Source organism: Copadichromis virginalis, linkage group LG5, assembly GCF_057382275.1.
Source record: "Copadichromis virginalis isolate Kocher_CV1m ecotype Utaka linkage group LG5, C_Virginalis_male_GT1.1, whole genome shotgun sequence".
Lineage (NCBI taxonomy): Eukaryota > Metazoa > Chordata > Actinopteri > Cichliformes > Cichlidae > Copadichromis > Copadichromis virginalis.
Window position 1 is genome coordinate 11221801 of NC_140622.1, and position 25729 is coordinate 11247529.

Consider the following 25729-nt stretch of genomic DNA (forward strand, 5'->3'; position numbering starts at 1 on the left):
TCTTACTGACAGTATACTGTTTCAAACACCAGTGCCAACATTTTATTTTTTAAATCTTAGTATGATTCTGCACCAAGACTTGTGGCCTGTTGCTCGGTAACTTATTGTCTGACTACATTAACTACAGTTCATAAACATCATTCATTTTCTCCTACTTATTTTATTCAGGTTGTATTTCAGCTGTCATAGGGCAAAAGTACACCCTGGACAGGTCGCCAGTCTGTTGGAGGGTTATTAGAGAGACTCAGACAACCACTCACACCAACAGCCAACTAACCTAACCCCGCGCATGTCTTTGGAGTTCAACACCAGTCTGGCCGAATCACAGATAAGCAGGGTGTCTGTGCTGCAGAGCACAGCTGTGTCAGAGACTCTCGACATCAATGTAGCGTTAAGGATGCGGAGCGATGGGTGCACTAACACAATGTAAATATTAAAGTTCTCGCCATTGTCAATATGCTGTTGCGCTCTTGTTCGTATTATTGCAACCATATCTCGAGTCTAGCTTACCCTAAAAGTTTGGAGAGAATTGGTCTGTTAAGAAACGCAATCGATTGTTTGGGACTGCTCTAGCCATCACGTCGCATAAACAACTCTACTTCCGGTGGGAAAACTAATTAAGGGTAAAGTCGCACTAATAACACCTACCACTCACGTTCATAAGCATACACTATGATCACTTCCACGCAGTAACGTTGTAATAAATATAATCCCCGGTAAAGTCAATTAGCGAACACTACTGGCATGTAATGCCAATGGCGACCATTTCACAAACTGTAGAAAATGCTCAAAATGTTGTCGGCACCAAAAGTGAAGGGCTGACAGTTGTGTTTATATACGAACCGTAAGCGCTAATGTTGGTTAGCATCAGCTAAAGCGAGGAAGTTTGACACTTGCAGAGGCAGTGAACGCAGAGAGAGCTTAAAAACGCATTGTGTTTTTGTTTTGTTTTTTTGCATTAAGACGTTGCACACAAAATTACAGATATAACGGTGACTTAGCTGCTCGTTGGATAAACCCATGGACCTTAGAAAAGATCAACACTACTCGGATGTAAGCACCCGTGTATAACACAATAGGCAAAATTACGCTTGCTAACCTTTCCACATCACAGGCTTCACATTAAATAAACATTTTTTCAAATACTCACCATGATCTGAGACCGTTTAAATATTTTGTTACTCTGCAAATATGGCAGTATGAAGCTAAACCTTTAGCTTGACGGCTAAAGCAATGCTAAGATTTACACGGAAACGATCAGCGGACATCGTCAAAGTACTATTGGTCTACATTCTTCTTCTATGGTAGCAGACTGGGCAGAGTAACAGCCAACTTTAAACTGCGCCATCTGTTGGCACCAATTACAGTAGAAAACATTATTGCGACAACACGTTTTTTGGGGAAAATAACAGAGATTGAAACTTTATTGATAATTTGTCCAAGTTGAAAAATGCCCTCCTCCAAAAATATCACGTGACAACCTCATTGCCTTACAGAATTATGACGTCACACACGTAGAATCTTACCACCATTCTTTCCTTTGATCCGTTGACCCTTAAAACCTATAAATAGGGGTGAAGAGCAACGACTTTTAGTCCGTTTCTCGCAGCCTTGATGTGTGCAGCATTGAACCGTTCGCCAGAAAAGCCTTTTGAAATATTTGGATCCTTTGCAGTTGTAACTGTATCCAGACCCAACATGTCTCAAACAAATCCAAAGGGACAAGAAGTTGACCCATACGCTCTTCCTTGGGATGAGCCACTAGACTCTTCCCTTTCCTCTCTTCCCTGGTGTGACCAAGTGGAACTAGAGGAAAAGCGTTTGGAAGAAATGGAGGATGAAGCGCTCAGAAACACAGAGAAGATTAAGTTCTTGATGGAGGAAAATGAGCGAAAGAGCGCTGAACTAAAAAAGTTGTCATACCAGCTTCAAGAAAAGGAAGCTATTATTGAGGAGAAACAACAAGATCTCCATGACATGGACAAAAAGAACCAGGAGCTCCAAGGAAAGCTTGATGAAGCCCTGCAACAAAATAAAAAACTTGTCCAAGAGAAGAAACAAGACGGCATGAAGAAGAGAGGGCTGCACAGCAATCTCCAAGAAATGGAGCTAATGTACAGTGTAGACAAAAAAAGGCTTGATCGCACACTGCAAGAAAATGAAAAGCTTCTCAAAGAGAAAAGGCAAAAGGAGTTAAAAGAGAAAGAAATGCATTCCAAGCTTCAGAGCATCAAGCAACACATTGAAAGCTTGCAAGGAAAGCTTGATCAAGCTCTGCGACAAAATAGAAAACTCCTCCAAGAGAAGATGCAAGACAGCACGAAGAAGAGAGGGCTGCACTCCAAGCTCCGAGACATGGAGCTAATGTACAGTGTAGACAAAAAAAGGCTTGATCGCACAGAGCAAGCAAATGAGAAGCTTCTCCAAGAGAAAAGGGAACAAGAAATCAAACAAAAAGAAATGGATTCCAATCTGCAGAGCATCAAGCAACAAAATGAAAGCTTGCAACGAAAGCTTGATGAAGCTCTGCGACAGAATAAAGAAATCCTTCAAGAGAAAGAGCAGCTGGACAGAAAGCAGGGAGACATGGAGTGCCAACTCCAGCTCATGGAGGGAAACAACAGGATGCTGCAGGTAAAGTTCGAAGAGACACTGCACAAATATCAAGACCTGCTTCAAGAGAGAGAACAGCTGGTCAGTAAGCAGAGAGAAGAAAAACTTCTTCTCCAGGAGTTTGAGAAACAGGAGGCAACATCTAAAGTGCTGAAAGAAAGGTTGGAAGAAAAACAAGCTGAAATAGAAGAAGTGGAGAAAAAATGCAACAAGCTGCAGAAGCAAAACACCGAAACAATCGAGGAGCTGAAAATCCTCATCCTCGAGAAAAAGGTGCTCGTGGAAAAGCAGCTGAAGAAACAGAAAAAACGCTTCTGCTTCTTCTGGAGGAGGAACACTCCTTCTTTCAGTACTGCCAATGTCGCCTCTTCTTCCCCCACCTCTGCTCCAGCTTAATTCCCCCCCCTCCCCTTAACTACTAACACCTCTCCCATCTCCCTCCCCTCTTTTCACAGTCACCCCCCAACCAGTCCCGACAGTTGACTGCCCCCTCTAGAGCCTGGTTCTGTCATAGGTTTCTTCCTTTAAAGGGAGTTTTTCCTATCCACTGTCGCCTAGTGCTTGCTCAGAGGGGATTGTTGGGGTTTTCTCTCCTCTCTCCCTTTACTTTCCATCCCACCCACCCCCACCTTTTCTTTTTTCTTAATAATTGAACAATAAAAACAATTGGTCACTAATTAAATGTGTCAAATCAATGTCTTTATTCAAGAATACAAGAAATGGGTAATAGCTGCATGTGTGTTTGTGTGTGTGCATAATATGCATACTTTACGTGTTGGATCCAAATCCCACAAGGAATTAAATAAAACAAGAAGACAAACAAAAACAAATATTTCTCTCCCTTCCCAGGTCAGGAATCAGGATGAGGAAGAAATGAGGTCAGATCAGTGCAGGTTTTTGCACTACTGACATAAAGTTTCTGCTGATTAAAAAAAGTATGTCGATATTTCTGAAATACATTTGCAAACAAATAACTTTGACAACTTGTGTTTTTTCATAAAAGAAAAAAGAAAAATCAGAGAGCAGAGCTGGTAAAACAGCTTAGCTCCGCAGGTTACAGGAGATCAGATGCCAAATACTTTTCATGACAGTCTTCGTTATTGCATAAATCTCCCCTTTTATCATTGATCAGTAAATCACTGCATATACATTCATCTAACCGTTATAATTTCATGAGTAAAGATTCTCAGATGACTGAATGGCGGTTTTAGTAAATGTTGAACTTTATTGTGATTTCTATTTTTAGAATCAATAGCACACATTTTGATTTCGTTTTGCAAGCTGCTGATTTCACACAGATCCACTGCCCAAACGTGCCTTTGAGTTTTTCATCATTTAACAAGAATAGGCTCAGGCAATCATTGTGGAATTAAGCTTAGCATATGTGACAGTACATGGCACAAAATAAACAAGAGGTTTCAATGTATCTAAATTTTTGTTGACTATAATGAAAATATATACTCTTTAGTATATATTAACCACTGGATGCAAAGTAATATATACAAAGGAAAACTTTCTGAATCACATTTAGTTTTACATTTCAGATCACCATAATAGGATAACCACAATCCACAAATCATTCTATGTTTGAGTAGTTTACAGAACCAGTAGTTAGTAACTACTGGTTCTGCTAACTACTAGTTAGCAGCCGCAAGTCTGCTGCTTCAATTCAAGCATTGTAAGCATTCCTTTATACACAGCATTTCAGTCAGGTTGAGGTCTGGGCTTCCATGCTGCAGATTTCCTGCTGTACTTGGGGTCATTATCCTTGTGCATGGCCTAATTTAGGAGAAGCTTTAGCTGTCGGACAAACGGCCTCACATTTGAGTCTAGAAAACTTTGTCATGCAGAGGAGTTTGTCACCTTGCAGCTGACAATCTCTTGTGGCTGCAGAACAAGCTCAAATCATGACTGTTACGTTTCGGTGTTGTCAGTGTTTTGTTTTTGCGTGACTGTCATGTGTTTCCTGTTTTACTTTGAAGGTCTGTTGTTATCTTAGTGTGTTCAGTTTACGTTTCCTTGTCTCGTCAGGTCTAATTTGCCCCAGCTGTGTTTCCCTCCTGTGGTCCATTCCCTGATTGCTCCTTCTATGTATTTAAGCCCTGTGTGTCAGTTGGGCATGGTCGCGATCTCCCCCGTGTTGTAAATAGTTTGGTGTTTTGATGTAAATAAATAGTCTGTTGTAAATAGCTGTGAATGGGTTTGTTAATATTTTCGTTTGAGACACCTTCGTTTTGGGATTTTGGTGGAGAGCTTTAGTTTGTTTCTCGTGTGTTTTTTTTCTTATTTTCATACGTTGCACGCCGGTTGCCTAGGCCGGGGTGTAACAATGACCCTTAAACCAGCATGCTTGACAGCTGGTTTGAGCATCCGCTATGTTTTACATACAGGGAGTGCAGAATTATTAGGCAAGTTGTATTTTTGAGGAATAATTTTATTATTGAACAACAACCATGTTCTCAATGAACCCAAAAAACTCATTAATATCAAAGCTGAATGTTTTTGGAAGTAGTTTTTAGTTTCAGCTATTTTAGGGGGATATCTGTGTGTGCAGGTGACTATTACTGTGCATAATTATTAGGCAACTTAACAAAAAACAAATATATACCCATTTCAATTATTTATTTTTACCAGTGAAACCAATATAACATCTCCACAATCACAAATATACATTTCTGACATTCAAAAACAAATCAGCGACCAATATAGCCACCTTTCTTTGCAAGGACACTCAAAAGCCTGCCATCCATGGATTCTGTCAGTGTTTTGATCTGTTCACCATCAACATTGCGTGCAGCAGCAACCACAGCCTCCCAGACACTGTTCAGAGAGGTGTACTGTTTTCCCTCCTTGTAAATCTCACATTTGATGATGGACCACAGGTTCTCAATGGGGTTCAGATCAGGTGAACAAGGAGGCCATGTCATTAGTTTTTCTTCTTTTATACCCTTTCTTGCCAGCCACGCTGTGGAGTACTTGGACGCGTGTGATGGAGCATTGTCCTGCATGAAAATCATGTTTTTCTTGAAGGATGCAGACTTCTTCCTGTACCACTGCTTGAAGAAGGTGTCTTCCAGAAACTGGCAGTAGGACTGGGAGTTGAGCTTGACTCCATCCTCAACCCGAAAAGGCCCCACAAGCTCATCTTTGATGATACCAGCCCAAACCAGTACTCCACCTCCACCTTGCTGGCGTCTGAGTGGGACTGGAGCTCTCTGCCCTTTACCAATCCAGCCACGGGCCCATCCATCTGGCCCATCAAGACTCACTCTCATTTCATCAGTCCATAAAACCTTAGAAAAACCAGTCTTGAGATATTTCTTGGCCCAGTCTTGACGTTTCAGCTTGTGTGTCTTGTTCAGTGGTGGTCGTCTTTCAGCCTTTCTTACCTTGGCCATGTCTCTGAGTATTGCACACCTTGTGCTTTTGGCCACTCCAGTGATGTTGGAGCTCTGAAATATGGCCAAACTGGTGGCAAGTGGCATCTTGGCAGCTGCACGCTTGACTTTTCTCAGTTCATGGGCAGTTATTTTGCGCCTTGGTTTTTCCACACGCTTCTTGCGACCCTGTTGACTATTTTGAATGAAACGCTTGATTGGTCGATGATCACGCTTCAGAAGCTTTGCAATTTTGAGACTGCTGCATCCCTCTGCAAGATATCTCACTATTTTTGACTTTTCTGAGCCTGTCAAGTCCTTCTTTTGACCCATTTTGCCAAAGGAAAGGACGTTGCCTAATAATTATGCACACCTGATATAGGGTGTTGATGTCATTAGACCACACCCCTTCTCATTACAGAGATGCACATCACCTAATATGCTTAATTGGTAGTAGGCTTTCGAGCCTATACAGCTTGGAGTAAGACAACATGCATGAAGAAGATGATGTGGACAAAATACTCATTTGCCTAATAATTCTGCACTCCCGGTACGTCTGTAGACAGCTCTCCTGACCTCCTCTGCATACGATGATGATGATTTAGACTAAATTTGGAGTCATCACTCCATCAAACCTTTTGCCCCTGACTTTCAGTCCAGTACCTGATTAACTTGGCATACTTCAGCTTCTTTTCCTTGTTTGCATCCCCTAACACAATCCCTGCTAATGATACCATGTCCCAGCAGTCTGTCTTTTCCTATCAAGTGTTAAACTTTGAGTTTTTGTTCTTTCTTTTGAGATATATATGTATTCAGTCATTGGTTGACACACCATTTAGTCACTGATAGGCTGATACAATAATATGGCTTCACGATTTCTTGTTAAGATTTGCTTATTTATAGTAAATGTAGGCACTACAGTAGTATAAAAGTACCACTAATATTAGGTAGGACGTAAAAGGTTATTTACATAAGCAAATATATTACATTTTCGGTGTGTCTCCCCCACTCACCTAACGCAAACACACTCACAGAGAGGGAAAGAGAGAGAGATGGAGAGAGACAGAGAGTGAGAGAGATTGTGCACGACGATGGCAGCAGTTACACCTCCACCACTGAGAGATGTGATTAAGGCTGCGTGTTGGATTGTCCTCTACAAAATGCTGTGAAATGTAAGTATGCCTTGTTTCCTATGAAGCTAATAAGGAGAAATAAACTTGACAGACTTTGTAGATGCTGACATATTTCCAAAGCACAGTGTTCAAGTATTTATGGCTTGTGACTAATAATCTTCAAATGTATTAAATATACCAATCTAAATATGTTACTTTTGACACATTGCTTTTTACTTATTCTCGCGTGCCCTTACCTTACCTTGTAGATTGTCTCTGTCATAAATTTCATCAAAAAGCAGAAATGTGGATAAAATGTTCTGTGTGAAAAATGTCAAAGATGGTAAGCACTACTTCAAGAAATTAATTTTTAATGAGTGCAAACTCAAGATCTCACTTCGTCATATTGCTGTCAGGATATGAGTGTACTAGCTTTCATCTACATTATGAATGTATCTAAAATGGAGATAAATAATAGATTAACTTCCCAAGATGTCCACTCATTACTGACAGCTACAAAACCTCAGCTAGAGACTCTGGCTCTCTGGTAGTGGCACAGAATGATGGCAATGGCTTTTCATTACAGCATTACAAAGTCATTATTCCAGTTTAAGAGGAGAAATGATCTAAACATAATAATCACCGCTAATCTTTAATTAAATATGTCATTTAAACATTGTTTTCCATATTTTACAAAGACAGAGGCAGATGACATATTCAAGTGATTGCAACGATGGATGACATGCTCAAATCTGCAGATACGACTGAAAAAACGTACAATAGAAATGCTGACAAAGCAGAGCTCCACGATCCACTACCTGCTATCTCAAAGTTGCCCGTTACACGTGATTCCACTGCAGACCTTACAGGTATGCTCACATGAAACAGATAATAATGAAAACACACATGCTTAGTAACCCGATTCCTCCTTGTTTCTGTGCCTCCAGAATCTTTGATTGAAGTCAATAGTTTTTCAGAGCAGATCTCCACTGAGGACACCGAATTATCTTCAGTGGACCTCTCTACGAATGTCTTCCCCCATAGAACAGTAGGTACGGTGACCTGTGAGTTCTTTGTTTGTAATTTTATCCTCTGAAAAAATGTTTTCACAAGAATTTCCTCTGTCTCACACAGAAGCTCCCAAAAAATGTAACATGCAAAATATACCGAAGTCAGGAGTGACCAGAGCAGTATCTATCTGCAGTCCACAATCTGTGGAAAAGGAGCAGCCAAAACCTCGCAGCGCCTTGCTGCCGTCCTCTCTGGAGGCCAGCACAGTCCATGAATTGAACCATCCACCCAAACCAAAGGGCAAGAGCCAAGAAAGCCTTAAAACCACTTCTGCTCACACCGACCCAGGCGCAGAGGGTAAGGACAATAAACTTTAGTGAAATCCTATTTCAACTTATTGTTCCCACATATCTGTTTTCTCTCTGCATCTTTCCTCACTAACCCTTCTCTTCTATGCGAGACCTTTGTGCTGCAATCCTCATGGCCTGCCTCTTCTGCCACCCACTGGACTGCATCCTGTCCACGCTGAGGGGGTTTAACGGGTGCGCCTGGTGGCTGTGCTCGTCCTTCTACGACTGCGAGCCTCTCCTGGGGGTGATGCACCACTGCAACCTCTGCGGGTGTCTGGGTGTTTCTCGCTGCTTCCAGAGCGACTGTCCGCTGTGCGACTTGTGCCTCCAGGCTACAGAATGCCTGGACCTCGCTATGGAAATCTCTCAGATGCTTTACCACTGACGCCCGCTGCCAGAAAATAAAGCACATCCACACACGAACCGATGGCAATCATTTATTTGTTAAAAATCTCAAAGCCAAATTGCAGGGACAAGACATGTTGCTTTGTAGTTAACAGTCGGTGTGAGTATGAGTCACTGTGTATATGCCTGGTTAAGACAGGGTTAATATTGTGGAGAAGAGTAAAAGCTGAATAAGTACACAAGTTCTACTCCGTGATTTACGGGAACACGATGAGAAACGCTGAGTGATGGAGTGGAGCTGCTTTAAGCTGAAAGGTACCTCCAACGCTCTGAACGATCAGTGGAGAGCTTAAAAAATTATTGTAACCACCAATCAATGCCACTCAAAGCTATGATCTAAATATATTTTTGGCTGTTTTAACTAAAAACAGCACCATCAGTGTTAGAAAAAACAAAAAAATACTCAAACACACATTCATTAACTGTACACAAGGTTCGGTAAGCATGTGATGAAAATAAACCCTTTCTAACGTTTGTGACTATTTAATGGAATAATAATTACCTTGAGGTTTCATTCAACAAAACATCATACATTGTTATAACAGAAGTGAGACTAGTGGTTGGTTTAAAAAAAGGAGGTCTGAGCCAACTGAATTCAGACTACAATGAGCAGGAATCCATTATTAGATTATATCACTTTTCATCATCCAAAAAAACAAACAAACAAAAAACACCCCACATATTTATTAGAACATGCTAACTGGTTAAAAAAATTACTCAGTGATTACCAAAGTTAATGGAGACAAACTGACAACACACATTAGTCTGCAGAAACTACTTATCAAATGATCAGGTATAAAAAAAATTGTAATGAACTACAGTACTTTTGTAAAAGGAGAAAATTGTTCTGCATTCCCACTGACTTTAAAAAAAAAAAAAAAAAAAGAAAAAAGAAAATAATATATATATATATATATATATATATATATATATATATATATATATATATATATATAAAAAATATGCTGATTTGCAATTTGTAGCTACTCTGGAAGAAATCCTGCTTTGGCTAACTAGCTGCAGCAGCATGTGAAGTTTTTTCACGGCCTTTAAGGTTTTATTACAAATACATGCGACCTGGGCCTTAGTTGTCCGCTGTATGTAGTAGTAATAAAAACAGACACAAGCTTTCTTAAAATGCATAGACTGCCATAAAATAAGGTGCAAAGAACTTGCTCAAAATAAAAGACTCTTATTTACAATGTGCTGTAACTACTACACAATGTGCCAATTCACTTTTTTACAGAGATCCCTTCTGTAGTTGCTGGTGATACAACCCAACACGCATGAGTATGCAACTGCTTTTAACAAACCCTGATTCCAGTCAGTCTGAAGAAAAACAAAAAACCAAAACACACACACATGAAATATATGCTATATATTGGCATTTCTTGACAAGTTAGTTGTGCCAAACATGTCCTGTCACGAAAAAGAAACCTCACAGCTTTCTTCCCTACAAATATGCATATAATAAATTCAAGCAAACCATATATCCCTCTTAAAATCTCTGAAGAAATCTTAACAACTATTTAAGAATGTATCATTTCTTAATGCTAGGTCCATGCCCCTATTGTACAATATTGCATTTTATACTAAGATTGCATTCAGAAACTCAGACATAATCATCTGATGTCTGACTGGCTCCAAACAGGAACAATTATAATGAATTTGTGTAGCAAAAAACAAACAAACAAACAAAGAAAAAATTGCTGTCTTCTGGTGTTAGTTTTGTTCATAATTATAGTTAAATTTGACTTTTTAAAGTTCAGTTGTGCAGTTCTATAAATAGGCTATAGTTGTTTAAGGATAAACTGCACTTCCTGACATTCTTGTCCCTACGGAGTCTCTGACCACACGCAAATCATCACAAGTCCTCATCCATCTCAAGGCTGCTCCTGCGACTGCTGGTTTTAGAGGCACCCGGTGACAAAGGAGAAAACAGTGGCTCGCCAATCCTCTCTGGAGACAGAGTGCACCCGTCATCCATAAGTATGTCTCCCAAACCCATATCGGAGTAGAGGGCGGAGGCCGGGGGGTCATCGAGCTCAGCGAAGCTCAGGCTGCCCAGGTCCAGCGGACTACTTATGGTGAGTCCGGCGGGAGAGTCTGAGGAGGGTGGGGACAGGAAGGAGGCAGGCAAAGGTTGTCCAATGGCTGCTGGACCGAGGAGGTTCTGGTTGGAGGCTCCTCCTGTGTTGGGAGCCAGAGACTGGCTGCTCTGTGGAACTGTGGACTGCTGCTGGAGCAGAGAGGGGTCGGAGCTCAGAGCAGAGACGCTGTTGGAGTTTGAGAGGCCGTGAAGCCGTGCCTGCATTTCCAGTTCCTGAAAACAAGAACAGCATGTTTTCTAATCAGATGGCCAGAAATCACTCATGTCATTATTGCATAATCTATTGCACTCCTATATTGCATAGCTCCTTTTATGTTTTTGCATTGAAAAATTCATTCCACGTGTTAAACTTTACACCCAAAAAACTGTCTAAACAAGATGAAACACAGATGGAACAAAGCAAGTCTGAATTTTTGGTTGATCCAAATTTGCAATAAGGAAGAAAAATAAATAGTTGAGAACTAGATGAGAACTAAATAAAGCAAACATAACATTTTGTGGATTTCACCTACAGTATTTTGTGCAAACTTTATGTCTGAGTAAACCAACAGGATGAGTGCAGACACTTCACAGACTTACTGTATGTATTACAGTAGTGACGACAGTTACACTGACATTTCTTCAGCAAGACAAAGACCTTCTTTGTTTAGAAAAAATATGAGTGAAAAGACAACAACAGAGCAGGGCCAAGGACGTGGAAGTCACTACATTTATGAAGACAAGCAGTTCACGCCCTGCTTACATTTCTGTCTACACCTAAACAGCAAAGGTGGACAAATGGCTTTTGATTTTCTTTGACTTTCAAGGAATATGCACCATTGTTCCCCAGACACATCCATTCAGATCCATTCCTATTTAGACGCATTCTTAGTCTGGATGGCACTACCTTGGCCTCCTGTAACACTCTGAAGAATCAATTATTTTTGACCAAGAATGTTTTCTTTAACAAGAAAATTAAGAAAGCCTTCTTTTCTTTGCCGAGTAAATCGGAGGCATCCTTTTTCGGAGTGATGTTGAAATACTTGTTCATACATAAGCTTCTAAGATGCACTATTCTATTACTTATTATAAGGCTGTTCTAAAAGCTCCCTGAAAAGCCTTCAGAAGATGGAACTCAAGAGAGCATATATGTCCATACTAGATATTTGTTTTTAATGGCTGTAAAATCCACAGTTAGCAAGCCCTCGAAGATCAAGCCATATCATGACCTCACTGCAAACCCACCACATCAACCCAACAAAGCCATGACCGCAATCTGGTCATGGCAGATGTCTGCCCATTGTCAAGTCTGGTTCTGTTAGAGATCTCTTCCTGTTAAAATGGAGCTTTCTCATACAGCCTCATCCGATTGTCAGGATTCTCTCACTAATGTCTTCATCTTACAACAAAACACACTTTGAGATAACCATTCCTGTAAAACAGCGCTACATAAATAAAACTGAACACCGACCTGGATGCGTAACATTAAGGAGTGGTTGGCTTGCTCCAGCTTCTTCTGCCTCATCTCAACATCCTTGGCTCTCTGCTGCTCCTTCTGCAATTTCCTGATGTAGTCTACAGAAGCCTTGAGAATGGTACCTTTATTCCAGCGCATCTCTCTGTCATTGTTGCGATGTCAGTAAAGACAGGAAAGACAACAGAAGCAGAGGACAAGATCATGATTTATACACCGCATGTGTGGCCCCAAGGCATTAAAATTCAAACAGTGTAACTTCATGTGAGCAGTGGAAAATGAATATCCCACTTACGGGTCTGATGACTTCGGTATCAAAGCGCCCAACTCCTTTATGCGGTCATTGATATTGAATCGACGCCTCCTCTCAACTGCAACCAACAAAGAGAGGAAGCAAAGGCACACGAGGTTATCTCTAACAATCAGCTGGTATTAAGCAGAAGTGTACGAATAAGTAAATAGGATGTTGTGATTCTGAATCTGCATTGCGGTCTATATTTTTATTGTAATCATATTCAAACAAGAAGTTAAAAAAAATGACCTCAAACAAAGGTTTGACTTACTGAGGTTATGATTGTCTTTCTTCTGCCTTTCTTTCATTATTGCTTTGGCATCTGCATCTGACAGACAAAATGTTAGCGTTCATGTTACGAAAAGCTAAACTGTTTATTAAAAAACAAATAAATAAATGAAACAGGACACGTGTTTATAAAAAGAAGTTACTATACCAGTAATTTCCCTTTTAATTTTTGGAAGATCAGCAGGGCAGGAGTTGCTGACAGTAAGAGTAGGCGCTGCCATTCCCGGGCTATGGTACACATCCAAGAGGTTTCCTGGGAGCTGCACAACAAACAACATGTTCCAATATAGGTCTTAAATAGTACCTGACTACTCTGAAGCAAATGCTGCTGCTTTCATTTAGAGCAATCGGTTCTGTGAGTTCAAAATAGACTCAAAGCAGGTTTCTGTGGATCAGACAAATGCTATCAAAAAGAAATGGCTGCTACATAATAACAGCAAAGAAAAACCCCACCATTTATATTCTATTGCATATCAAAGATGAAGACTACCCAGTGCCAATTCAAAAATCAGAAAAAGCCTTTTTACCTCAGTCAGCTTCTTTTTCTGGCCCTCCAAAATCATCACCATAATCCTCATTTTTTGCTTTGCGGTGAAATTTTGGAAACCTGTTTCTTCCCTGCAGATTACTTCTTGACCTGGCCGTGTACTTTTTATGACTTTGTCTCACTTCTCTATGTCTTGTATCCACTGATAGCTTTACCCTGCCCATGAAACACTTCTGTGACAAATGGTAACTGAGTGCTACAAGTGTATATTTGCTCTTACAACTTTCAGAATTCCACACATGAAAGAGACCGCCCATTCACAGAGCGTACTCACTTGGAGCTGTCTGCGTTATTCTGTTACTGCACTATTAAAGAAGAAGCTCTAAACTGGAGAGGAACCTTCAAAAAGGAAGTTCAGGAGAGAACAATAAATGCATAGTTCTTCATACCGTGCTAGGCAGCTGAAGACCTGAGTCTATCAACGTAATGATGTCGTCATTAAAACTGGATTCAAGGCTAATAATGTCATCGATCACATCGTCAATCTAGAAAAACAGACAATGAGACAAACGTGGCAGAAGGTAAATGGTGTGATAGTAATGAATATGTATTTACACTGTATAAAAACAATCCAGGTGGCAACACTAGACATCTGAGCCCAATGTGAGAGCTTTAAAGAGGCGTCATTTGGAAGACAGTGATGCGTGCGTGAGACGTGCTGGCACGGTTATTCTGCCGGTGCAGTATTTAACATCTTATTGTGACGAAAGGCCAACGAGAGTATGACAACAAAGAGCATGCACCCTCACAGTGGGACCTTCAGGCACATTGTTACAGAGCAAACACAAGCTAATTGAGCAAGAAGAAAGCAACAGATATTCAACTTCCCCACAAAAATGCGCTGGAAGTTTCCAAAAAGGAAACTACTGAAAAGGTTATGTAATCTGCTGTATCATCAAATGAAACTCGCACACAGGAAATTTAACTACTGGTATCAATGTTGGAATTCCCCTTACTTCTTCCTTGTTGGAGCCGATGTTGAGCAGCGCCATAGGACTATTAGGGGCGCTGCTGGCAGTAGGGGCCACTTCTGGGGCAGAACTGGACTGGGGGGCGGGGGACAGAGACAAGGTCTGAGGAATCGCCTTGTTTCCCAGAGTGGTGGAGAGGTACTGCTTCACCTGCTGCCTCTGTGCCTGCTGGATGTGGTACTTGGTGGGGTTCTCCAAGTGGGTCTGCACCTGATCATTCAAACAGCTGTTAGGGGCTGGTGGACTGACACACACACACACACACACACACACACACACACACACACACACACACACACACACACACACACACACACACACACACAGTGCTAAAAATTTAAAACAAAACAGGTCGCTCTTACTTTCAGCACCTCCACGGGCACCTGTGCTGGAGGGGGCCGGGCGGCATTAGGTGGCAGAGTGACAGAGATAGCTGGAGTCGAGTTGGTGGCCCGAAGCTGAGAGGCAGATGCCTGTTGTTGCTGAGCAAGAGCCTCGCGTCTCTCCTGCTCCTGGGCTTGTTCCCGCATCAGCTGCTGCCGCAGCAACACACGTGACGACATGGCTGAGACGGATCCAGGGATCTAGGGATGGACCTGTAGGACAGCATGCGATGTTATTACACCACTCAATCCACAAATCAGAATCCTACACTTTAATATTCTGATGAGAATTCCAGATGTCACTGCCAGGTCTAAAATACATTTACATAGAAAATGCTTAGTTTGGTTTGAAATAATCTGAGTAATTAAGTTCCAAAGCCATCAGAAGTTTGTGATATGACCTGTAGAATTCAATACATAATTGTACAACTTAACAAAACTGTTTTCATTAAAAATGTTAACAAATTACTTTAAAATGCCAAACAAATCAACACCATTAGTAAGACTGCAACACCCCCGAAAGCTGTTGGTTTTCAATCAGTCATTTAAATACGTTAAAATACGTTTAGATCTTGAATTAGTAGTGGGACTGTTACTTAGTTACAATGGTACTTATACAAATCTAGTTTCTCTAATCTGCTGCCTTTAAAGCTTCTTCAAGCCCCGACTTCTTTATTGTCATTTTCACTTCCCCTTTTTTTAATATATACCCTCTGTTATGTCCGGTACAGTTGTATCTGTTACTCAGAGACACAGGAGACTCAAATAGATCTTGTTTCAACCATGCTCAGCAGTCCCAATGAGCATTACAAGGTTACTATTGCAACAGAATTATTTACGAATGTGAAGAATTGTGTAACTGTATCTCAGCCCATTTTTGCACAAAGATTTGTACATTTGTTAAGGGCTCTCCAAGTGCCTGCTTAAAAGTGTACAGAAAACTGTTGAAGTGCATTTAAAGTATGTGTGTGCATATAAGTGCATATATAAATATTAATGGCTGAAAAGACAAAGTTTGGCCCAAGAACTGGAGACAACTTAAAAACGCCAACTGGTCTGCTGCTTACATTTCTTTGTTGCACTTCAGCCACAGCAGATCTGCAAATATGTGTATCTGTTTACATCTCCAGCACCTTGTATTAGACCAAGTTGGCACTTATATATATATTTACATAGATTAATACACCTTTTTTTTGCACATCTGAATACTTCAGAATTATTATTTTTTAAACAAATGTAATTAAACATACATGGATTGATATTCTATTACACCACACTCACACAGATATTTTGCAGAAAATTCTGAAACCTTAGTAATTCCATACAAGAGAAGTGATTTCTCAGAAAAGGAAAAACATCAGCTGGGCGTTATGCCAAAAAGTGACCATCTGCCAAAAAATTTCCGATGTTTCTATGCATTTTTTATGTGTCATTTCTTTGTAAGGAGCTTTGAAAGAAAAGTGACTGGACTTCTTTAAATTTCTTGATGTTTCACCTCTCATCCGACAAGCTTCTTCAGTTCCAAGAGCAACTGGTGGAAAGTCCCAGATTTTTAAACCCTATTGGGAGTGTCCCAAGAGTGTTGTTAACCCACAATTGATCATGATGTCTATGCTTATATTAGTGAAATTACTGTAAACATGAGTGTTGGAGTGGGTGTATATATAAAAAAAGAAATTACCTCTTTTGCAAGTTACTTTATGAATTTGGCCACTTAAAATATGTTTGCAGAAACAGACACTTATTCTGATGAAAATTAGCAGAAATATTAAGTAAGTAAAGTTCTATTTATATAGCACCTTTCTAGATAAAAGATCACAAAGTGCTTCAAACAGGGATGACAAAGTATAAAACAAAAACAGACAAAAATTAACAAAATGTCATTCTAAAAAAAAAATTAAATTAAAAAATGTTATGTTATATTGTTGCTTTTTTGATACCCTCTGGCCCAGATCACTCTTTAAAAAGATATTTTTAATGGCAGTGAGAGTGTTTAGCTAGATAGATAAATTATATATAAAAATCACTTTGTCAAAAACGGATTGGATTGCAGCTTCTACCTGGTGATGGGGATATTGTTTGTGGCTCAAAGTCAAGAATATATCTCATATATATTAACATAAATATATATAACATATGTTTCATAGATTATAGGCCAACATGTCATTTACAGCAGTTTAAATACGGGCATTTTTTGGCAAATACAGGTGTTGTGCCAAAAAGTGATTGTCTGCCAAAAACTGATTTCCGGTATTTGCCAAAAATTTATTGCTCGTATTTAAACTGCTATAAGTAACTTGTTGGGCTATAATATATGAAACAGATGTCAAATGCATCCCTCATGGATGACATACAGTCATCTTGAGCCACAAGCAACATTCGTGTAACAAGGTAGAAGCCACAATCAGTTTTTGGCAGTGACTTTTATATAATCTTTATTTTTGCAGTTAAAAACAATCTCATTAACATTAAAAATGTCTTTTGTAAGAGTAAGTTGGCCAAGAAGACAGCAGAAATGGCAGCAAATATTACAATAGTTCTGTAAAAATATTTTAAGTAGGGATAAAGGACCGGATTGGTTATAATGTAAGTACAATAACACAGAGTTGTGAAGATACTTGAAAAACTGATAATTTTTTAATTCTATATATAACCCCTTTGTAAACCCTGTTCACCGAAGTCTATTTACGAACATACGTAAAGATATTACACATAAAAAAATACACGGAAACATTGGAAATCAGTTTTTGGCAGACAATCACTTTTAGGCAGACGAACACCAAAGGGAGTTGGTGTCACTTTAAGCCATTGAACTGTAACAGTTCGACAGTTTTTATCTTGTCTGCGTGTCATTACTCACTGACAAGATAAAAACACCACAGATGGGGAAAAAAATACCCGTGATCATCCTTTGTCTATTTTCTGCGAGCGTAGTGATTAGTTTAAGATTGTATTGTTGCTTGAAGTGTGTCGATAATTTGGTCGAGGCAGACTGAGTACAGACCCCGCCTACTCGCCGCACGGCAGGCGTACGCGTACTTTTGTACTGTTTAATTTGTACTGCTGCTCATTCCTGTGCAATATCCCATCTGCCCGCCCCCCACATTAAGATTTTCTTTATTTAATCACTAGTGTGTACATACATTTATATATATATATTTAGTCAGTTAACTGAAAATCTTTTTCTTTTACTACATCTTTTTAATATTTTGCTCTTACTATTTTTCTATTTATTTTTTATTATTTTATTTTATTTTTTTCTACTGTACCATTCTGCTGAGTGACTGTCTTCTGCTCGTCAAATACATTTCATTGCGATGTTGACCCTGTGCTAACTTGCATATGACAAATACAACTGAAAACTGAAACTGAAATAGTGGTCGCCTACCTTCTTAACAGAGATTCCCCCCTGACAACATAAAAGATCCAATTCAGTTTTAACAACATCATTTAAATGGGTTAACTCTGGAACCATTTAGACAGACAGTTGGGAGGTTGCTGTTTACTTTACACATTTTTCGTAATTTCTATTTTTGGCGAGCTAGGTTCTATCGTCATGAATTGGCGGTGTTCGTTTGACAGCTCAGTGCTGCTAACGGGCCCAGATCAACGTTATGTGAGGACAAGCAATTCAAGCTAGAATTTCCATCGTATACTATTTACTTTGAAGCTATCCAGTGATAGTCCACTTGTTAGAAGGTTGCTATTTTAGCTGAAGGCAGTGCTATTTCAGTACTCGTACGACCCCTCGACGGCCAAGTAAAAATAGGAAGTTGAATCTGAGCTAGCTAGCCCTCATTGCGACAAGCTAACGCTACACAGCTACATACCTCTTTCAGATTAAAGATACGTACTATCTGATTAGTGTAAGAGGAGTTACAGCCACACATCCACTGAGTCCTTCGCTTTCTTTGCCATTTCTTCAGATCCGTGAAAACTAACTTGATAGTCACTAGCCTCCGCTCTACCGTTGTTTACCTCAGGCCGACGGCCTTACGTCATCTTACGCAACTTACCCGGAACTTGTTAATTTTAAAGTTGTATTTTCAAAACGATATCTTGAATAAAGTGTCCTCTTATAGTATTGAAGTGCTGCTATAATTCATAAATGTGACACATTTTAATCTATGTTAGTCTGCCAATAGTGCCGCAGAGGTTAGCTATTCAAAAAAGTAAAGAAGTAATTCTTAGTATAAGTATTACATCAATAATATTACAACTATTCAAATCGCAATATTTATAATACCCGGTGTCTGAACAGGAATATAATCTACCAGGGACGACGTAAAAAAAAAAAAAAAAAAAAAAAAAACCAAACAAAGAAAAAAAAAAAAAAAAAAAAAACTTAGTTTCAAAGAAAGTATTAAGGGCCTCAGAAACAATTTTTCTCAGGTTCACTGCTGCACATGTTTAACCCAACAACAATAATAGCCATGTCAAAGAAAGACAAACCACCAAAATGGATTCATTAAATTCATCATTTTATTTTGGTAATATTTTAGTCTGAAAATGAGAAGTCCATTGCAGATGTCAATGTGTCCGAGAGTTTGGTGGCAAGTTTGTCTGCAGAGCAAAGAAAAAGAACCCAGAAAGCATTAGGGCAAAATCTAGATCATTTCTATAATAAATTTTAAAAACAAAAATGCTAAAAGTGTCACAAATCACATACAAGCAACCTTTTGGACAAAAACTGAGGAGCTGGTTGATACCACGACTTTCTGTGCTGACCAAACTGCTAGCAGCAGAGGTTTCTTTTCCAAATACATCAATAATTTTATCTCTGTATAGCGACATTTTTGTGACGAAACCCAACTCGCTTGATAGATTTGTTCTGATCTTAGCTCAGGATGTCTTTCTACTTTTTACTTACAATGGTTTATGAAAGAAAGTTGCTAATATCAAAACAAACACAATAATTTAATTAAGTGAAATGCATACTTCTTTGAATTGTGATCATGACTGACTTGGCTAATGAAGAAAAGCTGTGAGCTGGTTTCTTATCATATTTTTGATCACTGTTTAGCTGTCCTGTGAGGCACGGTCCAATCAATTTTACTGCTTTTATCTGAGTCTGTGCAGAGTATTACGGTGCACTCGATAAGTTATCAGTTAAAATCATCAATAAACAATGCTGAAACAGTGCCAGAGGACGCAACACAGACCCATGAATCATTACTTCCACAGTGTTTTAAAAAGGATGTGAATTATATTAGTGAATTGAATGTAGTGAACTGGATTCATGGAGCGGTTGTAAAATATCTAAAATGTGAGTATTAGTATTACACTGAGATGAATAATTGCACAAACCAGCTCTTTTCTGTAGCTTCTTCCTCTTCTTGCCCGCAGCCAGGAGTGCCTGACCCTGCAGCAGAGGGTCCACGTTCAAGATATTCTTTAAATCCGGAGCCTTGGATGCAGCATCCGTTGCGGGTACCTCTGTCTTTTTCTGTGATTTTATTTCCACTGTCATTGGTCCAAACTGTTTTGAATGGAACAAAATAGCAGAAATAAAACGTGAGATGAATAACAGCATTCACAGTCATCATATACTATAATTCACCCACAATTTAAGGCTACTGCTGCTTCTCACCTCTGGATCCTGATCATCCTCCATAGATTCAGTTTCCTCTTTCGAGGATGATGCTTCCACTGATCCTCCTTCCAAGCCCAGATCACAGTGCAACTCGCCCTGGCCTCCCTGTGTCAGCCCAGTGGTTTCCATGCAGAATCCCATTTGAATGTCAGGACAAGACGACTCTGGACACAGAGGAAAGCACAAACCATTTAGTCTAAAGTTATCTGAACAGGTTTACATGATCAAATCATGTGGTTTTATATTATCATCATGTTCCATTTAATTTGCCTGACTGTGATACTGTTAATTATAACTTGCTTACCTGCAAGAACCTCCTGATTTCCCTTTTCCAGCTCGTCCCAGTCAAAGGCTTTTCCCATTTCTGTAACGATCTCAGCACTGACGTGTGTAGGAAGAGTGTGTGTCTCTGGAGGGTGTGTGAAGTAGCTAATCCTTCCCCTAAGAAACATAACTTTGTGAATTTAACAGTGCTTAAACTGAGCCGTTGCTTCAATATCATTTCTAGAACTTTAAAAAGCTATACCAACCCGGTCCAGTCCATTAGTACACTCTTGGCTGCCTTGTCAGTGTCCGGCAGCCCCCCCTTCCTCAGTTTGCCTTGCCGACGGGCGAGCAATGCCAAGAACTCCAGAGCTGTATGAAAGTCTGGGACACCGTAGTGCTCCATGATCTGTGTTTCCAAAAAAACAACAACCCCAAAGCCATTGTTTGAACTACTTATTATTCAGTGCTCAGTACAGTTGCAGTGTTATCATTCAGTACAGTTGCTGAAGAGGTAGCATGACCTACTTGTGCCTTGTTGCACCTTCTGAGGATGGCTTCCACGGGTGGAAGGGGATCAACAAGCTGTTCGATTTTAACACAGTTGCGAAGAATCATTGCGGCGTCTGTCGTTGATGTTGCCATGACAATACCGGGACAGTCCAGAAGCTTTATGTGTTTGTCCAAATGTACCTCTTGAAGACACCTGAAATCCAGAAAACCCATCAAGAACACCATGGCAGGATTAATATGCACATCATAATTGTGTCTTGTTAGACGAACATATAAAGTTGGCACAGTTGCCAAGTATGCCTTCACTACACTGAGGTTGCATCCCTGTGTGTGTGTGTGTGTGTGTGTGTGTGTGTGTGTGTGTGTGTGTGTGTGTGTATGTGTGTGTGTGTAAAAACTGAATTATTTTTTTATTTTTATAGCTGAGATGATGAAGTTGAATGATGGAACATTAATTAATTACCATAATGCAACTTGTTTTTCACAAGTACCTACTTCACAAATGTGAACATTAATTAGCTTTCCTAAGCTGTAATAATAAAAACTCTAAATCTGGGCAGGGGCTGTGACTCGTGTTCACTCACTTTTCAGGAAACAAAGCAAGACTTAAAGCAAGTTGTCAAATTTGTGCAAGTGTTTTGATCCCCACCCCCCAAAAAAGTAAAAAAATAAAAATAAAAATAAAAAAAGCACAAAAATGCTGATGTACCAAAAATTACGTGAAACTCACAATAATAGATGTATTAACTTAATATTTTAAAAAAATGTCAGAAAGTTCAATAAACATTCCAGTATCAAAAAGTTTCAAACATTCTAATTTTCTGGAAATCATTTCACTCTTCAGGGTCACAGAGTAAATCTAGAAAAATATTTCTGATTTTATCTGTTTTGATTTTATATACTGTTTTGTTTGTTTGTTAAGCTTAAATTTCAAAACTTACATTAACTACTGATTTTATCTACTGTTCTGATTTTATCTGTTTTGATTTTATATACTGTTTTGTTTGTTTGTTTGTTAAGTGGGTTTAGAGCTCTGGGTAGCTCCCCAGCTGGGTCTAGACTGGGTCTAGAGAGTATTTTAAATTCAGGGAATTTAAAATAGAAAGTAGCTCGTCCACAGAAGGACTGGTAGCTCCCCTTACGATAAGGGTTCAGATCGCGCGAACAGGTGTGAAATGTGTGTGTTTAGTTAGTTTGTTTGCTTGTTTTAATCAATTTTAAATCATGCTTTTTATTTGTTTTTGTTTCTAATGTCTCTGTAAAGCACTTTGAATCACCTTGTTGTTGAATTGTGCTATACAAATAAATTTGCCTTGCCTTGCCTAGAAAACAAGTGTAGGCATGTAGGTTGAGCATGTTAATGTGTACTTACTTGGTGACACCTGGTGTGGCTCCAACATTACATGCTCGTGCTCGTTTCAGACTGTTGATCAAACTACTCTTTCCAACATTAGGAAAACCTGCAAAACATTAATGGAACGAAAAAAAAATCCTATTTACTCGAAAGAAGAAAACCTGGTACAAAAACAGCAGTGTGTAACCTTTGATTCAATCTGGCCTCGAAGACATTTTGTGTAGACAGATTGTCTGTAGCCAACTTATTGGTGCTCTCAGAATTTCAGGGCACGGCACTTACCTACAACACCTACAGTGATGGCTGTCTTTATATCCAGGTTGCGGCAATAGTTGCCCAGTAGCTTCATCAAGCAGTCTGCTCCAATACAAGCACTGGTGCTGAGAAGCTCTGTGGTGGCTTGTGTCACTGGAACGTTGCTGCGTTTCTTCCCATGGCAGGAGACATAATGTGCAGAGTTCATGCCGGAGTCACATTTAAAAACAAAGTACAGCCTGGATTTAATCTTTATTTCTAGATAATTAGAGCATAACTGCTTCACTACTCACCAAGTTCTTAGTCTGCTGCTGAGTAGATGCTTTAAAAGCCACAGTGGGGAACTCATTTCTAAGATACTTTATCCACTTTTCCACTATTTCTTTTGACACCAAATCTGGAACCAAAGTAAAGCCATTTACTATTTTAATAAACAAATGAGATATGTACAATGTTAGTGGCCTTCTTACCAATTTTATTGAGGACTAAAACTATCTTCTTGTTCGTTCCACTCTGAATGACCGCCTGTTCCACCTGAGGACATCTGCAGCCAAGAGGGTCACGCGCGTCCAGTACCTCCAGAATCACATCAGAGGCCTCCACAACCTTAAAAAGCAGCATGTCAAATAACGCTCATGTCAACTCCTCTCTCATCCATCATGTTTCTAATAGCCCTTTTTGACTAGTACCTACTTGGCTTGACTCAAGTTCAGTCATTTTCCATAACAACCAGGTACCAGCTAATGTGCACGTGGTCATTTTAGCAACATGGAGTGAAAGTCCCATGACATCATTTGTATGTGACACAAACACCACAACAAAGGAGGACGTGAAGCCGATGGTAAAACTCCTGCTTGGTGTATGTCGTTTTGCCAGTCCCTGGGATCACAGTGTTGTTTTTTGCGTAACCAATTCCCTCATTTTCGAGTTCGAAAACTGACAGCATTGATTTTTGTGAAAGAGACTATTTCATGACTCTTCGAGTGATGTCTCTGACTAGCCAATTAGTGGCATGCAGTCTGTTGATGTCACATTTTCGAATCACCTCAGATTGCTTGGAAGCCAGGTCGAGAACCCAGCTACTACTGCTGAAGTACCTAGTACTACCACCTAATGGAAAACCCTAAAAACCAAGTTGAGTCGAGCCAAGCCGACCAGAGTATGTACTAGAGGAAACAGGCTATAAGATACTGAATGATACAGAGTGATTTTAAAGAATGTCAAAATTTCATTTAGTCTAAAATAAGAAGATTAATTCTTGTTGTGGTCCATATACAGACCAGTGTGCAGTGCAATTACATACCTTTTTAAATTCTCTGTAATATGCTTTCCTTGAATTCTCATTTTCAAAGTTGACATGCTTTTCTAAACTCTGCATCTCTGTCTCCTGTGAGGACAAAGAAGAATATGGTAATGACCACAGCAGCAAACTGTAAAGTATGCAGTTAGAGTATCGTGCTTACCCTCTGCTCAAACTCCCTTTGTCGCTGAAGGATGTCATTCTGGAAGGTTTGCAAATTTCTCCTCTTCATAAGCTCTCGTTCTCGAGACAATTTCTGCTTCTCCTGAAGGTCCTGAAGCTAATGTAGTAAGATGTGACATAAGAGAATGATTCACCAATTTGCCATCAAATCTGGTACAGCCAAGACTTTCAAAGGACGTACCCTTTGTTTCCTGATTTCTTCTGGGTTTCTGCTGTCCTTGACAGTCTGAGCAGGGGACTGTTCTGTATTTCTCCGCCCCGAAGCATCCCCCTTTCTTCCATCTTTAGCCTGTAGGATAAACACACAGGGAGTTGTAATATATTTTAGCTCATCAGCACAGCACTTGAAAGCAAAAGCATACATTTTACTGTCTTGTTTACATTGAATGATAAATGCAGCCAACCATGGTAAAGATACAAATCACTACCACTGATAAGCTCAAATACAATATACTCTATGCACAGTGTACATTTGACTTTTATTACCATATAGTCCAGTTGTTTTTGGCTATCCCGCATCTATTTATTCCTGCTCTATTCATTTTCCCGCTGTAAACCTGCTACTGTGACTTTCCCAACCGAGGGACTAATGAAAGTGTCATAGATCTCCCAGTGGTGCCTACAATGTTTTTGCTTGTCTTGGCGTCACAATGAAATGTTTCCTAAATGTTTGGTGAAAACATGAAAAACGTTTAAAGTGTGACACCGACTACATACGGGCGCTGAGAAGCTCGGTTCTCAGCGCCAGTTCAGTACCAACCGAACTATTACTGACTGCTCCAGCAGGGCTAAAAGTTAGCGACAGATAACATTAGCTTTGTAGCACTCACCTTAAACTTCGCACTGAACCCGAGTCGTTTGGCTCGTTTCTGTTCTGTTAAATGCAAAAAATACAAAACGAAGACGTTTAAATGTCATTTCACGCATTCAGTGAGTCAATACTTTCAGCTATAAACTGATGGATACCTACTAGCTTTAGACATAACTTCACCCTAGCCTTGCTCTTCTCAGACTTCACGTGTACTGCTTCCCAAAGAGGTGGACATGCGCACACGATGACGTCAACAACAACATCCGGTTAAATGTCGAAATAAAAGCTTAGAAAAATAAACATATTTAAGTTGTAACTGACAGCGTAGATAGAGAATTTAAGTGCTTGCGTTATAATATTATTATTGTAATATGTTGTCATTACCATTATAATGCACAAATTATAACAGAAACTGTTTTGGGCTAACCAAGAAATAACAAAAAGGCACTTTTGAGACAGGGGCTAGTTCATTTTAACTCATGAATATGTTTTGGACAGCATCGTTTTTCTCATTCGGTTTTTTGATTCTAACTTAATTCCAAAG

The 25729-nt window shown here is 39.6% G+C and overlaps 4 protein-coding genes across 4 annotated transcripts; 2 read left to right on the top strand and 2 right to left on the bottom strand.

The window, feature by feature from the left end:
• Positions 1-3307, top strand: LOC146708954 (uncharacterized). The gene has a single exon (XM_085455864.1). The coding sequence runs from the start codon at positions 1615-1617 to the stop codon at positions 3007-3009; it is 1395 nt and encodes a 464-aa protein (XP_085311990.1). The 5' UTR covers positions 1-1614; the 3' UTR covers positions 3010-3307.
• A 3924-nt stretch (positions 3308-7231) lies between these two features.
• On the top strand, positions 7232-9564 carry LOC146708955 (uncharacterized). The gene is made up of 4 exons (XM_085455865.1): positions 7232-7971; positions 8050-8159; positions 8275-8470; positions 8574-9564. The coding sequence occupies exons 1-4, from the start codon at positions 7836-7838 to the stop codon at positions 8846-8848; spliced, it is 717 nt and encodes a 238-aa protein (XP_085311991.1). The 5' UTR covers positions 7232-7835; the 3' UTR covers positions 8849-9564.
• Positions 9565-10044: 480 nt separating this feature from the next.
• On the bottom strand, positions 10045-18929 carry tfe3b (transcription factor binding to IGHM enhancer 3b). Its single transcript, XM_085455867.1, has 9 exons — positions 18767-18929; positions 14892-15125; positions 14515-14739; positions 13948-14043; positions 13160-13271; positions 12995-13051; positions 12727-12802; positions 12429-12576; positions 10045-11191 (listed from the first exon to the last, which is right to left on the bottom strand). Exons 2-9 carry the CDS (start codon positions 15090-15092, stop codon positions 10733-10735), a joined length of 1374 nt encoding a protein of 457 aa, XP_085311993.1. The 5' UTR covers positions 15093-15125; positions 18767-18929; the 3' UTR covers positions 10045-10732.
• Positions 18930-19376: 447 nt separating this feature from the next.
• Positions 19377-25441, bottom strand: gnl3l (G protein nucleolar 3 like). Its single transcript, XM_085455866.1, has 15 exons — positions 25345-25441; positions 25205-25248; positions 24556-24663; positions 24355-24471; positions 24195-24278; positions 23362-23497; positions 23185-23288; positions 22919-23063; positions 22655-22742; positions 21298-21475; positions 21036-21178; positions 20810-20946; positions 20503-20669; positions 20220-20391; positions 19377-19475 (listed from the first exon to the last, which is right to left on the bottom strand). The coding sequence occupies exons 1-15, from the start codon at positions 25355-25357 to the stop codon at positions 19411-19413; spliced, it is 1701 nt and encodes a 566-aa protein (XP_085311992.1). The 5' UTR covers positions 25358-25441; the 3' UTR covers positions 19377-19410.
• Positions 25442-25729: the final 288 nt, after the last annotated feature.

Bases quoted from the DNA above. Each gene is read 5' to 3' on its own strand.
- LOC146708954 (XM_085455864.1), top strand. From the start codon at position 1,615: ATGTGTGCAGCATTGAACCGTTCGCCAGAAAAGCCTTTTGAAATATTT.
- tfe3b (XM_085455867.1), bottom strand. From the start codon at position 15,092: ATGTCGTCACGTGTGTTGCTGCGGCAGCAGCTGATGCGGGAACAAGCC. The intron at 13,052-13,159 runs GTATAGTAACTT...TTTGTCTGTCAG, and splicing joins AATTAAAAGGGAAATTACTG to ATGCAGATGCCAAAGCAATA. The intron at 12,577-12,726 runs GTAAGTGGGATA...CAACAATGACAG, and splicing joins ATACCGAAGTCATCAGACCC to AGAGATGCGCTGGAATAAAG.
- LOC146708955 (XM_085455865.1), top strand. From the start codon at position 7,836: ATGGATGACATGCTCAAATCTGCAGATACGACTGAAAAAACGTACAAT. The intron at 8,160-8,274 runs GTGACCTGTGAG...AATATACCGAAG, and splicing joins CCCATAGAACAGTAGGTACG to TCAGGAGTGACCAGAGCAGT. The intron at 8,471-8,573 runs GTAAGGACAATA...CTTCTATGCGAG, and splicing joins CACCGACCCAGGCGCAGAGG to ACCTTTGTGCTGCAATCCTC.
- gnl3l (XM_085455866.1), bottom strand. The intron at 23,498-24,194 runs GTATGTAATTGC...CTGCTTTTTAAG, and splicing joins ATTACAGAGAATTTAAAAAG to GTTGTGGAGGCCTCTGATGT. The intron at 21,179-21,297 runs GTAGGTCATGCT...TTGGAAACACAG, and splicing joins GAAGGTGCAACAAGGCACAA to ATCATGGAGCACTACGGTGT.